Raw genomic sequence first — 15683 nt, 5'->3', positions numbered from 1 at the left:
ATATTTGCTTATTCAATAACAAAAATATTTTTAAATAGATTTTTATTAAGAAAAAAAATGGTATGACAGAATCAAACATGGAATTTGTATCTCAATTTTTTGTGGTTAGAATCTAAAAAAAACATGAAAAAAAAATTCAACACTTACTCGATAATACTGTGGAGTTTATCAATATTCCCCCTATTGTAAACACAATGCAGAATTGAAAAGTTCGTAGCGCCATAAATATGTAACCATTTGGACACCTTTTTTAATAATAATAATAAATAAATAAATAAATAAAAAATGGAAAATTTCGCAAACAAAATAAAGAACTTCACTTGTATTTTTATATAAAAATTTTCAATGAATTAAGTTTAATTAAATACTTGGTTTTGGTTAATTATAATTAATTATTTTTTTTACGTTTTGTATAATATATCACTAAAATAACATTCAATTTTGATTTTCAAAACATTTCAATACAAGAAGAACACCCCTTACTAGTTAATTTTTTTTTTTTAAATACACACACTTGACAACTTGTGCACCAACTAATACATAACATATACTGCTGGCTTCACGTAAATGTAAAACACTAGCAGCCATGCATTCATGTCTCCTGTATACCCTGCGCCTTATTCGCTCGCTTATACTATTGGACATTTTCGCTTAGAACAGTTGTCAGTGTTTGCGCAGGTATTTGAATCATTTGAACAAACCACTCACTTATATTAGACAATATGGTTCAAATAAATGGTCCATTATTCGCTCCGTGTGTGAGTTTCGTTTCCATGGTAACGATACACTACTTTAATTATAGAATTGTATGGATACATATATAATTGTATGAACTGCATTAATGACTTACATTGAAAATTTAATATTATTGTCTCACAAATTTAAATAAATAATTATGATAATTTACATTTGAAAAATAATATTTGTGCAATTTGATTTCTTATTTTCACAATTTTTAATGCATTAAGTTTAATTAATTCGTGTTTTTCAATAAATTTAATTTGACATTTCTATAACATAAACATGTGAAGAACTGCGAATTAGTCTAACAGTCTCCTTTAACGCCAAAATTTTTCACTGGAAGCGTTGGCATCGATTTTATTATCCCTACCATGACTACGCACACAACTAATATTGTTTATTCAGGAAATATTTACGCGCTTATGTGCAAATATTTGCATAGCACTCACATTAGGGTTGCCACATCAGTGAAATCTCTCGCACGGCAGATTATGAAGGTGGTTGGGGGAGAAAGGAAGTGTTGCAGTGAGAATACAGGTGGCAAACATACTTCCCATGTACAGCCTCTGTCTATTCTATCTAAACTTCGACTGCCAATTTGATTTATGGTATGAAGTTGATTGCATCTATGAAGAAAGTGTAGGTAATTCGAAATACTACCTCAGGAAATATGGTATAACAAATTCAACATTTCATAATAAGTTGTGCAAGCACTTCAACTTGAATCAAATTATTTGGGGTATAATTGCTAAGCAAGCCCTGGGCGAGGAAATAGAGAATCGCCAGAATCGGTTAGTAAATGATAATGCTATGTAGACCACCCCCCCCCCCCCCCATTCCTTCTTTTAATACGGCAGTTCGAATTTGTCATATTACGCACAAAAATGTAAAACAAGACTTGATACCATGACAAAATCTATTAAAATTGACTAAAAACCAAAGAAGTTATAAGCATTCGAGATTGTTGCCCATCTCCCTTTAGCAAAACAAATTTTTAAATGTATCTCTATGGTGATATCGGACAATGAAATCCCTAACCTATATTTTCTCTTTGTTTAATTTGGAATAATAAACGTTGTGCTTCACTTTTCTGCAACATTCTGGTCATTCGCTCTTCGTTTTGCTATTAGATAATCCATCCTCAGAAAAATAACGTCGGACTTCAATTGATATTTCAATCACGCGCCTGACATAATAATAATAATAATAATAATTAGCCACTGGACCCACTAAGTGGGTATGGGCCTCTCCTCCATTTTTAAGGAAAAGTAATTTTAAATTTTTTATGTTTTTAGATTGCTGACAAGATTTTTATGGCATTTTTCCACGCATGTCTGTCCCTTGCAAATCTGGTCCACTCGTTACCAGCATAACGTTTAAATTCGTCCATCCATCTTATATTCTGCCTTCCTTGCCTTCTTTTGCAGTAATTAGGTGTCCAATATATTAGTTTTTTAGTCCATCGGTCATCTTGCGTTCTTAGAATGTGACCGGCCCAAGACCACTTGAGTTTTTTTGCCATGAAGACCGCATCTTTAAGATCTGTTTTACCACGGATACTGTTATTTGTTATTTTATCGCGTAGTCGTATATTTAGTATTGCTCTTTCCATTTTTCTTTGACACACTCCTATTGCTGTGTTTGTTGTGTCTTTCCTAGACCAAGTTTGACATCCGTAGAGCATTACCGGTAAGATGCATGTATCCATGACTTTCTGCTTAATTGTCCAATGAAAGTTTCCTTTTAAAATTTCTTTTAAGGACCAGAATTTCTTCCAAGCTGTAATACATCTTCTTTGCACCTCTTTTGTTTCCTTGTTGACGAAACTAACTAGCTGTCCTAAGTAAATGTAATCTTCGGTGTATTTCAATTCATACCCTTCAATTGATATTTTTCTGTGTGTACCGTTGGTAATGATTGCAGTTTTATTATAATTGATGGATAGCCCCGCTTTTTTAATCTCTGTAGCTAGTTCCATTAACATAGTCTCCAGCTTTTCAGCTGATTCAGCAAAGATTACTACATCATCTGCAAACCTGAGATTGGATAGATACTCTCCATTTATATTTAAGCCATAACTATCCCATTCCATATGTCTGAATATAGTTTCTAGGATGCAGTTGAAAATATCAGCGGACAGGGGATCACCCTGTCTCACACCTCTATTTTGCTCAAAAGTTGGTCCTGATATTTCTGTTTCTACATACATCTTATTATTGGTGTACATTTCTTTGATCAGATTTATATATTTGAAGTGTAATCCGCTGTTATATAACGCATATATCATATATTTATGAAATACAGAGTCAAATGCTTTATTGAAGTCTATAAAGGCCATATATATTGTTCTTTGGTACTCTGTTGTTTTTTCAATAATTTGATTTATAGTTAAGATGTTGTCCAATGTTGAAAAATTTTTTCTGAATCCAACTTGGTTTGGAGATTGGTATTCATTTAGTATTGGAGAAATTCGTATTTGTATAGCCTTGCTAAAGACTCTGTAAACAGCTGATGCGAGGCTAATTGGCCTATAATTACAAATATTATTTTTTTCATCTTTTTTATGAATTAGTGTAATTTTTGTCAACCGCCATTCTTCAGGAATTTTACCAGTTATTAATATTTTATTAAATAGAATTTTCAGCGGCTCACATAACACATCTTTGGCAAACTTTAAATGTTCATTTGTAATTCCATCTGGCCCTGCTGCTCTTTCTAATTTTAAATTTTCCAATACAAATTCTATCTCATCATTTAAAATTGGGGGTATTTCTTCATCAGTAATATTAAGATCAAACTTTGTTTCTAGTATTTCTGACTCCCTTTCATGGCTGTATAGATTTTTATAGAATTCTGTGGCTATAAGATTTATTTCTGTGCGATTGAATTGTTCTTGGTCATTGGAATCTTTAAGCGATTTGACATAGGGGTCAAAAAACCCACAGACCGTTTGTTAACCTAGCCCTATTAGGTTAATTAACTTTGTTTAACAGAAATAAAAAATTTTAATCTGTTAATTTATTTACATTTTAATTAATTATTTACTAATCGGATTTATGTATGTAATTACTAAAAATAATAAATAGTCGTCTTTTGACTCTGTTCATCTAGGCGGACGAAAATTATCGATATTTACAAAATTCTGCGTCAAACTATTTGTTTTTAAATTTTAACGTAATGTACGATATTTAACTTTAAAAGTAGCAGTTTTTTTACTTTTTATTTTCAACAATCAATTACATGAAAACCCTCAGTCAGATTGCCTAGTTAACCTCAGTAATTAAGAAGGAATATCCAGGAATGAAATGACCTTGGCGGGGGGGGCAGATATTGCAAAGGATAATTTTGGGGGCTAATTTTAAGAGTAGGTCCAATGACAATATTCAGTGGATCATTTTTAATACACACTTTGTATAGGTATTATTCGTACATTCTCTTATTTGTCACCTGCTGTTATTTTTTCCGTAAGGTGAATGCCCAATAATAAAATCTTCGTAACTAGGTATCTTTTTCATCTATATAAAAAACTACATTCCATCTTTTTTTTTTCTTAATAGTTTTTTAAAAAGTTATGTAGGTAAAATATATAATTCTTAAATAAATATTATGAATTTTTAATAATAATATAATATCCATAAAAAAATTATTATTAATATAACCTATTAGATTAAGCAACGGAGTTAAATATCTTGGTTCACTAAACATTATCCCATAAATTCATTGTTGAAATAATATCCTCAATTATTACGGAAATAAAGTAAACAAACAAATCACCATAGCACTCAATTTTATAGTCCAACAATTTCATTTTAATTTCTTGAATAAAATTTCCATTTCATTTTTTATACCAATAAATCGAGGTCAAATTTATTGAACTACAAATTTTCTAATATCCTAAAATTTTCCACGACTCTTTGGATTCTTATTAGAAAAATCAATTTTCCATACGCAGCCGGTTGCTTCAAGTAAAATAAGCAAAACAACTTCAACTGGTTTTCAGCAGGAATTGAATAAGTTGATAGATATTTAAAAAACCATAGTAGTTAACAACAATACTGTTTAAAAGTATGAATGATCTGTCTATTAAAAAACAGCCCAGACTTTTATTGGTTTAATCATTGTATTAAAGCCTGGATATGACTGTGTTACATCATTAATGATTAAAAAAAAACAAAGTTCAAATTAGTATAAACAAAGTTTTCCCTGGCGTCACGGTGATTCCTCAATAATACCTCCTTAATCTTATTTGCTCTTTGTCCTCCCTTAATGTGATTTGGGATTGCTCCCTTATTGAAAGCATAAGATCCATTCTTCGCCCTTCCTTGCCAGGCGCGGATCTAGAATTTTTTTTCGGGGGGGGGGGGGATGGTTGTGTCGTACGATTTTTTGTCATTTTTGTTTTTCAATAAAATAAAAAAAGACCTCCTTGCTTATACCAAACAGGTGCAAATGAGGATCGGTTTCGGTCGAAGGCAACTTTAACAATTGATTGGAGTTTGGAAGATTTAGACTGTAAGTCAAAAATTCATTATTATCCTAAACTTCTTAACTTAAGATAGCTTGTGAACATTTTAAAAGAAATGAGAGACGAAAAACTGAAAAACAATTATGTATCTTAAGGTCAAAAATTTGGTTAGATTTTTCACCTACCACTGAAAAATGTCGATAAAGAAGAGCGCAATGAATTTTCTGTTTACGGTCCTAGTCTACCTTAATATCTCATTTATCGTAAGTAACTACAATTTACTATGATAATTTTTCCTCAAGTAATAAATTAAAAGATAAAAATTTAAAAAAAAAACGTAATAATTAAACTTTATTAATTCAAATTAAGCATGAAATTAAAACACAAATATTATTGTATTTTGTTAATAAAAATATGTAAACAACGAAATGATTTATTTATTTCATTTATAAAAAAAATTTGTTATCTAAAATTATGTTATAATTATTTTTTGTATAATTAGTATTCCGAATACATTAAAAATATCATTTTTATTTCAAAAAAGAAAAATGATTTTAAAATCTTTATAATATTTGAAAATAATGTGTATAATTTTCAAGGTTTTTATTGTAATTATAATATTTTAAACGTGAAATTTAATTATATAATAATTATTAAATTTAATGTTTATTTAAATTTTTACGTTATTGATAACTTTTTATTGTCATTATTATTATAATGCTCGCACAAAATGTTTTATAATTTTTATAGTTTAATTTTACGTTTTCCCGTTGCTTTTGTTTTTAATGATAAATAAAATCATTTTTTTGAACTTTAATTACACAAAAGATTATGTTTTTTAATTTATTAAATAGCTAATTAATAAAAAAAATTTTATTTTAGTTTCTTTGTTGAATTATGATAACAGTTCTGCCATCTAGGAGAATATTTACTAACACATTCTAGACATCAACCTAAACAGGAGATCACAAATGTTTGTATAACACACTTGGATATTCAGCTTAGTGCTTAGAAGGAGAACGATCGCTATAGAAAATATTGTCCCCGAAATATGGATAAAATAAGTGAGGCGCTGCGACCGCTAAGTAGTATCAATAAAAGCGGGCTGTTGTGCGCTAATTTGATATGATATATCAATTTGTACATTATGCAACTAACTTCATCTACTTGTACTCATAAACAGCTAACTTCGTAGATACTACTTCTTGATGACAGCGCGGCTGGTGGCTTAAAAATGAACTATAAATTCTACAAATTTTCAGGGACAGGTGCGCTAATGCTTTAGTACATAGCGATCTTTCTCCTTCTTTATAACCTTCATGGGTATTCTTTAACAGAGAGATAATACCATAAAGCTACAAAGTCGCTTCCAGTAGCCGCCAAACTGTCGAGTGCAGTACAGAGAGATAGATATAGTAGGCGAGTATAGCTGTCTTTATCTCTCTTATAGGCCTACAATTTCTCTTTCTACCTCTATCACCGCAGTCTATACAACTCTATGGTTTTATCTCCCTGTTCTTTGATGATTCTACGTAAATATCTTCGTGCCTAAACCGTAAAATGCAAATCTTCACCAGCTCTCCAGTATTTTCAAGCTTTATAATTATTAATGAAATATTCAGAAACACATCAAAAAGTTGAAGTACTTACAAGAGCTTTTTATTACCGGCTAGGCGCATTCAATCAATTTTTTCGCTTCGCGAAGGATATACTTTCGAGATTACTAAATTGACAAAGCTATCCAGAAAATGTTCTGATCTTATACCGACTATAGACTTAAAATATACATAGACCATGCGTATAAGTCTATAGTCTGTATAAGAACTGAACATTTTCTGGATAGCTATGTCAAGCTGTGTGTGTCTGGATAGCTGAAAAGTTATCATTAACGATTAAGCAAAAGAGGTAAAAATTTAAAGTATATTCGATTAAATGAAAAGTGAACCACTTTTTCTTAATATTTGCCCAATTTAACAAATCAACTTTGTCAAAAATAAGCATGAATACTTTTCGATAGAGAGGCTTTCATTATTAATCTGCAAATTTTCATAAAAAATACGTTTCAGATTGTGAAATCGACCTTATATCGCCTCTTAGATCATCAAGACAGTTTAGGAATCGTGAAAAATGGGTACCACTCGAAAATCTTACCGTTCCCTGAATCAAGTTTCTTTTGGGTTTCAACTATATTTAAAATAAATAATTCAAAGACTTTGGTGTTAAATATTTTAAATTTTATTTTTATTGGTGTGAAAAGTATATGATGCACAAATAAATTATGAATCTCAAAAAAGAAGCGTCTTATAAAATAATACAAAAACATGTAATAATTTCGAAAAAAATTAGTGGTGAAGTAAAAAGTTTTAATTATTATGAAAAAATAAAGCTTTTATTATTTTTATTAACCCGCCCCGCCACACACATCTTAACACATGCCTCGATCTTCAGTTCGCTTCCTTGGTGCTGCCTTAATAATATTATCAACACGTAAGATCATTTCAGCGGCCTCTGTTGCTGAAAGTAATACTTGTCGTTTCACAACAAATGATTCTGTGATACCTAATTCTTTCATACATCCTACTTTACCGGTATTCATATCTGAAATTAGAAAAATTTTTGATGTTTACAACTTTTAAATACACAATGGATCTTTTTAATAAAAATAAATTTAAAATAAAGATGTTATTGCCTCGATTCAAACCCGTGTGCAGGAATGAATCTGCACCGCGATGCATATTAAGCGACGATAAACCGTTTAGCCAATATTCAGACATCTAAGGTATGTTTTGAGACGATGCAAAATTGAAAAGGAGCTTCATCACTGTTGTCACAGGCCAGAACGCGAAACATTTGGAAACGCATCTTCATTACAATGTCGAGTGAATTTGTGGCTTCCTAACCGAAGATGGAAAAAAACGTACGTCATTTCGAAAAAATTAATCGTGGTAAGGTTAATTTGTAATTTAATATTAATGTATTTGCACACATTAAAGCATGAACTATCGAGTTAAAATTACATGTAGGAAGCGCTGCAAAATAATTGATTATCGAAGTGGACGAAATAAGTTTGAAAACCTCTGGTGTTGACCATTGATTACATACTGAATCTATTTGATTTTTGAAAAGTATACGAAGTTATTATGAAAAACTTACTTAAACCAGCAGTTGTTTTGCCTTGAACATGTGCTGCACGTAATTCACTAACCAATTGTGCAGAATCATAACCAGCATTATCTGCAATTGTTGTTGGAAGTTGTTGAAGAGCTCGAGCATAAGCTTCCATAGCAACAGCTTCTTTTCCTGGTGTTTTTTGTGCAGCTTCATTTACAGCACAAGCCATTAACATTTCACTGCAACCTATCAAAAAACGTACAATTAATAAATTTTAGAATAATTTTAAATAAATTCTTAGAAAAAAATTTACCTCCTCCATAAACAATTCGACTTTCTTTAACAGTAGCTGCAAGAACACATAAAGCATCATGTAATGATCGATCTGCTTCATCGATAATCTGTTGAGTTGCACCACGAATAACAATCGTACACGCTTCACCCAATGGAACACCACCAAAACGTAACAATATATCTTCCCCGATCATAATCTGTTCGATAACATCACACTGTCCAAGTTTAACTAATTCAGGATTATCGAATGTTGATACAATTTCACCACCAGTGACCAAAGCAAGACGTTCAATTCCATCAAAATCGGCATGTTCAATTGCCATAACACCAGCATCAGCAAACAATTGTTCCGGGTAATTATAAATTAATTGACGATTAATGAAAACATTTGCATTATGTTTTAAAATTTTATTCACTTTATCTTTCATTTTTTCTTTTTCAGCAACTTCTAACTCAGCGATTTTCGCCATTGAATCGACTTTAATATGAGATCCAAATACTTTAATTTTATCTGTGTCCATAGGCGTGTTGGCAATTAAAATTTTAGCGTTCTCAACACGTTTCGGTTGATGCATACCCGGTTTTTTGTCTAATAAAAATCCAGAATCTAAGAATGATTCTTCTAGAACACCACCGGTTTTTTTGATTATTTGAATCGCTGAAAGATTACCAGATCCCTTTAAACGCAATACAGCGTCTACAGCTAATTTTGAGAAATATTCTTTGTGTTGGGATAAAATTTTTGAACTGAGTGTTGTTCGGGCAATGTTCATTAAATCTTCACGGAATTTTTCATCGTCTGCACTGTTATCTTGTGATGCACCTTGTAAAGCGTGCCGAGCTACTTCAACTGCTTTACGCCATCCAGCGATTATGGTTTGTGGATGAATTTTTTGTTCGATTAATTTTTCTGCTTCACGTAATAATTCTGCAGCTGTAATGTTTGTAAAAAAACCAAAATTTAATGTCTATGTTCCTTTTTTTTATATAAAGTTAGTTATATTTTTAAACATCGAATTCAATTTTTGTAGCCTTTAAACTGGCGAACCTTTTAAGACCTATTTTGGGTCATATGACCAAATTTGTCATTCATTTGCCTATCATGGGTCATGGTTGATTTTAAATAATTTTGTATTATTTTCAATTTTGAAAAAGACCTTTTTGCCTTCTGTCGTTGGTCACAGGAAACAGAGGTGGATTACACATAAGGCAAAGTAGACATGTGTCTACAGGCGCGAAGTTTACACAAAAATTTAATTGTGTAAGTATGCAAAAAATCACGGACCGTTCATATTGGCATTTAAACAGTTATTCAAATGTATGAAAGGTTTCTGCAGAAAGGGAAAATTTTATCTCAATGGACAGCAAGCCTTTTAACCATTAATAGTCAAAGAATATGAAAACGACACATAGAGGATACGGAAGAGAAAGTTGACTACAGATGAATCTGTCGAAGATATGAGTTCTTCTTAGTCCGGTCGGAAAACATTCAGAATAAAAGTAAATCTAGCAATTCTGGACAGACTTGTGGTTGAACTACGAAAGATGCGACAGTTGTTTAGCAATTTTTACAGTAAATTTTCGATTTTGATCAATTTGAACACTGGAGAAGTTTTAAATTAATGTAAATGTTGCTTATTTACAAACTCTAACTCACTTTTTACTTCTCCAATACGTTATAAAAATTTTAGCTCGAATCTCTTTGTGTCTACAAAAATTTCAGCTGTGTCTATAAAAATTTCATTTTGTTTTTGAGTTAACGTGTTTCCAGGCGGACCAACGACCGGACAAACGGAAATGGACTACTTAGGTTGATTTTATGAACGCTTATACCAAAATTTGGTTTGTAGCATCAATATTTCTAAGCGTTACTAACTTGGGACTAAAATTAGTATACCTTGACAATTAGTTTATATATACAGGGAATAAAAAAACAATTCCAATTCATTAAATAAATCTTTCCCATCAATAGTCGATTTAATCGGCATCGCTTTTGCATCATAGCTCGTTGCGACCGGGAGCCACACATTGTTTGAACTCTTGGTAAGACAGCAATGACTATTTTCGATAATAGGAAAAATTTTATAGGGTAAGTAAAATTTAGAAAAAATTATAAAACATGTTTGTTAAGAGATGGAAGGCCACTTTAAAAATCGAAAGATATGAGAAATCGTTTTTCGTATGCATTTTTAGGATATCTCAGTAACTACGCATAAAATCATTAAAAGAAACCGAAGTTTTAATTTTTAATGTATTAGTAAAAATATTATACAAAAGTATTTTTACCTAAAACTGTGACTGATGTAGTACCATCACCAACTTCATCATCTTGAACTTTCGACATATCAACTAAAATTTTTGCGGCTGGATTTTCCACTCCAACACTTTTTAAAATAGTAGCACCATCATTTGTAACTTCAACATTGCCAGCATTTCGTCCGTACGATACCAAAATTTTATCCATACCTTTTGGTCCTAAGGTACTTTTCACAAGATCACCAATAGCAATAGCTCCAATGAAGCTTGACATGCGAGCAATTTCGGCTTTTTCTTCTTCAGCCTCATTTTTAAGCACACGTACCGGATTTAAGGATACCTAGCAAATAATATTTTCATTAATCTTTCGTATAAAATTATATAGCACGTGCGTTTAGTCATAAAACTATGGAGGCGTAATCGGCATAAAACCGCACCTGATTCTTAAAACTAATTTAACTTGAATTTAAATGTCTTATACATCAAAATTTAAGTAATTTTCATTAGTTTTAATTAAAATTATGAAAATAGCTTACCATTTTTTAATATTTTCTAAAGAAAAACTTAAACACAAAAGTTTTAAAATGTAATGTGCAGTTCTTTTGATCTAGTAACTTCAGTCGAATGATTTTGACATAATTTTTTTGAAGTTGGCAATTCTTTCAAAATAAATAAAATAAGAATTATTTCGACACATTTAACAACGTGTATCCATTCTAGCGCTAACGTGTAAATTAAAATACAAGTAAAGAATGCAAATAACTAAGTTAACTGTTTAAACACTCTGCACATATTTTTGAATAAATATTTTAACTACTTAATTATAAATAGTTTAACAGCTTCAAATATACATGAATTCTTTAATTATAAACTTACATTTTGAATAAAATGAAATATACAGGTGATTTGTTACATTTGCGAATTACAATACAAGTAAAGAATTAAAATACAAGTAAAGAATGCAAATAACTAAGTTAACTGTTTAAACACTCTGCATATATTTTTGAATAAATATTTTAACTACTTAATTATAAATAGTTTAACAGCTTCAAATATACATGAATTCTTTAATTATAAACTTACATTTTGAATAAAATGAAATATACAGGTGATTTGTTACATTTGCGAATTACAATACAAGTAAAGAATTAAAATACAAGTAAAGAATGCAAATAACTAAGTTAACTGTTTAAACACTCTGCACATATTTTTGAATAAATATTTTAACTACTTAATTATAAATAGTTTAACAGCTTCAAATATACATGAATTCTTTAATTATAAACTTACATTTTGAATAAAATGAAATATACAGGTGATTTGTTACATTTGCGAAAAATTGCTTAATTTTCATCTATCGAGAAGCAAAAGATATCGACAAAAAATATTAACAAAATTCCAACATTAAAATATTAATAAACGGTCCGAAATATCGGACAAGACTTTATTATATTATAAAATTGATGTATTATTCTTGTAATATTTTTATTGAAAGCAGCCAATTGTAAGAATTATTTAAAAACATTTATTTATTGGATTTAATATAATATTTAGAAGGATGTAGTTTGGTAAGGGTGAGGTTAAGCAAAGATTACCAAGTTACAAAAGTTACTTAAAAAGACATTTTAAATAATATTTGATCAATTTTGGGTAGGGGTGATTTAACCACTTTTGACGATTTCATCCCCTCCAGCTCCCCGGCTGCAGGGGAAGGGGTTCCAGAGGGGAGTTATATCAAACCTAGGACCTTGTTGATATAAACCCTGATAAGAAGTTTCACTGTTGTCCCATCAACCTCTCCCTAGAAAATCCCATTTCCTTGTATTTGGAAAGGTTTTCACTAGGGTGTGGTCCTTCTCGAATTTTCCTGGATATGTAGCCTATACTAATCCTAGGAACACCTTAAGGTCTAGCCTTGTGTCAAGTTTAATCGAAATCGTTAGAGCCATTTTTGAGAAAACCCCAAAAAAAGGTTTTCCCTAGGGTGTGGGCCTTCTCGAATTTTCCCGGATATGTGGGTTATACCAATTCTAGGAACACCTTAAGGTCTAGCCTTGTGCCCAGTTTAATCGAAATCGTTAGAGCCGTTTTTGAGAAAGCCGTTTTGGCCTAGAGGGAAGTACCCTTAAAAAAAGGCCTAGGGAAAGAATGAAAAAATCGTCTAGAATTATGACCAAATTGAACCTATGTAACGAGTTTGAGAAAAATCTGTTGAAAATTGAAGGCTCCAGCTTTGTAACAGACATACGACATACCGACGGACACAACATTATTGAAAAACCAGTTTTTTGGAATCAGGGACCCTCAAAACGTGTATTTCCGTTGAAACCCCGATATCGATTTTTATTTCGATCACAGTAAAAAAGGTGCATTTATCAATCAATCTCCATGACATCAATACAAATAGCAATTTAGATTTGTATAATACGTTAGCATGTAAATACATATTTCTGTCAAAATAAATAAGATAAGAATTAAATCGAGAATATATAAAGCGATTTGACAACTTAAAAAAAGTAATTCAATTTTACATCAATTTTGAATTTAATCAGTAAACATGGGTAAATTTTTATATTTTGCCTACGGCAGTAATCTATTAAGTAAACGTATACATTTAAAAAATCCATCAGCTGTGCGTAAATGTGTTGGAAAACTAAAAGATTATCGTTTAGATTTTATGCATTATTCAAATCGATGGAAAGGTGCCGCCGCAACAATTGTTCCAACACCGGGCCATACAGTTTGGGGTGCAATTTGGGAACTTGACGATAGTCATTTAGCATCTTTAGATCATCAAGAAGGTGTCCATCAGAATATGTATTTCCGATTTGATGCGAATATTGAAACGACTGAAGGTAATTTAATTACATGTAAAACTTATCAACAAACAGAAAGTCCAGAATTGTTAAACGAAGGGGAATCATTACCATTGGACAGAAGACCATCAGAATTGTATAAAAGTGTTATTCTAGAAGGTGCTGTTGAGTCTGGATTACCAAATGATTATATTGAACAATTGAGAAAAATACCAAGTGTTCCTGTTAAAGGTGAATTAAATCTAATCGAAGCTTTAGAAAAGAGTAATTAATTTAAAATATTTTGTGATGAGTTTGATTTTAATTATTGATTTGTTAACGAAATAATAAATATATATATTTTTTAATAAAAAATTTAAATTTACATTCCAAATTTTGTTTTATTTTCTTTCTCCCCCCTCTCCTGGATCGTGCCAATACAACTTTTAAAAAAATCATTCTTTATAAATAATGGTAATAATTATAGAATCATTTATCAATCTCCATCATATGGAGATGCCCTCTCTCTCAAGTCAATAAAAATAACTATAACATTTTTTTTAGCGTGTAAATATACAAAATGTTCGATTTACATTTAGGCATGTAAATATCACGAGTATGACAGAATACATGCGTTAAGCAATGCATCTAAGGGAGAGGTAATATATACATGTGTTGAAGCTTCGATATGCGTTGAGATAGTTGTATTAAGACGCTTGTAGACTGGGAGTTTCATAGTTGAATAGATGAACTACACAGATAAGCCACGATACAAGTCTCTTTTGCAATATCATATAATACCTATAATACCTCTTACTTAAATGCATTGCTTAACGCATGTACTCTGTCATACTCGTAGTATTTATATGCCTAAATGTAAATCGAACATTCTGTATATTCTCGTCCAAAAAAGTAAGATAAGAATATAAAATCGAGCATATATAAAGCGATTTGACAAGTTAAAAATATAATTCAATTTTACATCAATTTTGAATTGAATCACTTCAAATATGGGAAAATTGTTATATTTTGCTTACGCTAGTAATTTATTAAGTAAACGTATACATTTTACAAATCCATCAGCTGTGCGTAAATGTGTTGGAAAACTAAAAGATTATCGTTTAGATTTTGGACATTATTCAAATCGCTGGAAAGGTGCCGGTGCAACAATTGTTCCAACACCCGGCCATACAGTTTGGGGTGCAATTTGGGAACTTGACGATAGTCTTTTAGCATCTTTAGATCGTGAAGAAGGTGTCCACGAAGATATGAATGGTGTCCTTCAGAATATGTATTCCCGATTTGATGTAAATATTGAAACGACTGAAGGTAATTTAATTACATGTAAAACTTATCAACAAACAGAAAATCCAGAAATGTTAAACGAAGGGGAATCGTTACCATTAGACAGAAAACCGTCGGAATTCTATAAAAGTGTTATTCTAGAAGGTGCTATTGAGTCTGGATTACCAAATGATTATATCGAAAAATTGAGAAAAATACCAAGTGTTCCCGTTAAAGGTGAATTAAATCTAAACGAGCTCTTTAGAAAAAATGATTAATTTAGAATATTTTGTGATGAGTTTAATTTTAATTACTGATTTGTTAACGAAATAATATATACCTATATGTACATTTTAAATTTTAATTAAAAATTTAAATTACATTCTAAATTTTGTTTTATTTTCTTAAAATTGTAAAGTGGTAGACAATAAACCAAATCGAATTTAGTCGAGGTATGTACGGTGGCACGACTAAAGTTAGTCATAACTTCAAAAATCAAATTATCAAACATTACTTATTAACTATATTGCTTGAAAATTACTTGCTGTACCAATATCCTTGAGATAGATAAGATTCAAATAATTAATGTAATTAGATATCAAAAGCGATAATAATGAAAAATTTCCAAGTATAATAAGTTATTTCAGTTCAAAATTTATGTAAATAAAAACAATCGTCCAATTTAAACAGCTAATAACAATTCGCTATAATTTGAATAAAAATTGAGCCATAAAATT

At 30.6% G+C, this 15683-nt stretch overlaps 4 protein-coding genes across 4 annotated transcripts in view; 2 read left to right on the top strand and 2 right to left on the bottom strand.

The window, feature by feature from the left end:
* LOC123295025 (protogenin-like) overlaps positions 1-266 on the bottom strand; it is a 209424-nt gene extending 209158 nt beyond the window's left edge. Inside the window, exon 1 of the mRNA XM_044876229.1 lies at positions 148-266. Coding sequence (XP_044732164.1) covers positions 148-223 — 76 coding nt within the window. The 5' untranslated portion in view covers positions 224-266. The remainder of the gene's footprint in view (positions 1-147) is intronic.
* Positions 267-7418: 7152 nt separating this feature from the next.
* Positions 7419-11518, bottom strand: LOC123292464 (T-complex protein 1 subunit beta). Its single transcript, XM_044873186.1, has 5 exons — positions 11404-11518; positions 10898-11207; positions 8631-9545; positions 8360-8563; positions 7419-7804 (listed from the first exon to the last, which is right to left on the bottom strand). Exons 1-5 carry the CDS (start codon positions 11404-11406, stop codon positions 7632-7634), a joined length of 1605 nt encoding a protein of 534 aa, XP_044729121.1. The 5' UTR covers positions 11407-11518; the 3' UTR covers positions 7419-7631.
* A 1843-nt stretch (positions 11519-13361) lies between these two features.
* LOC123305728 (gamma-glutamylcyclotransferase-like) lies at positions 13362-13997 on the top strand. The gene has a single exon (XM_044887528.1). The coding sequence runs from the start codon at positions 13425-13427 to the stop codon at positions 13953-13955; it is 531 nt and encodes a 176-aa protein (XP_044743463.1). The 5' UTR covers positions 13362-13424; the 3' UTR covers positions 13956-13997.
* Positions 13998-14642: 645 nt separating this feature from the next.
* On the top strand, positions 14643-15240 carry LOC123305791 (gamma-glutamylcyclotransferase-like). Its single transcript, XM_044887620.1, has one exon. It carries the CDS (start codon positions 14673-14675, stop codon positions 15222-15224), a length of 552 nt encoding a protein of 183 aa, XP_044743555.1. The 5' UTR covers positions 14643-14672; the 3' UTR covers positions 15225-15240.
* Positions 15241-15683: the final 443 nt, after the last annotated feature.

This window comes from Chrysoperla carnea, chromosome 1 (assembly GCF_905475395.1).
Source record: "Chrysoperla carnea chromosome 1, inChrCarn1.1, whole genome shotgun sequence".
Classification (NCBI taxonomy): Eukaryota; Metazoa; Arthropoda; class Insecta; order Neuroptera; family Chrysopidae; genus Chrysoperla; species Chrysoperla carnea.
Note: the sequence above shows the minus strand (reverse complement) of the source record. Positions and strands in the feature narration are given on the sequence as shown.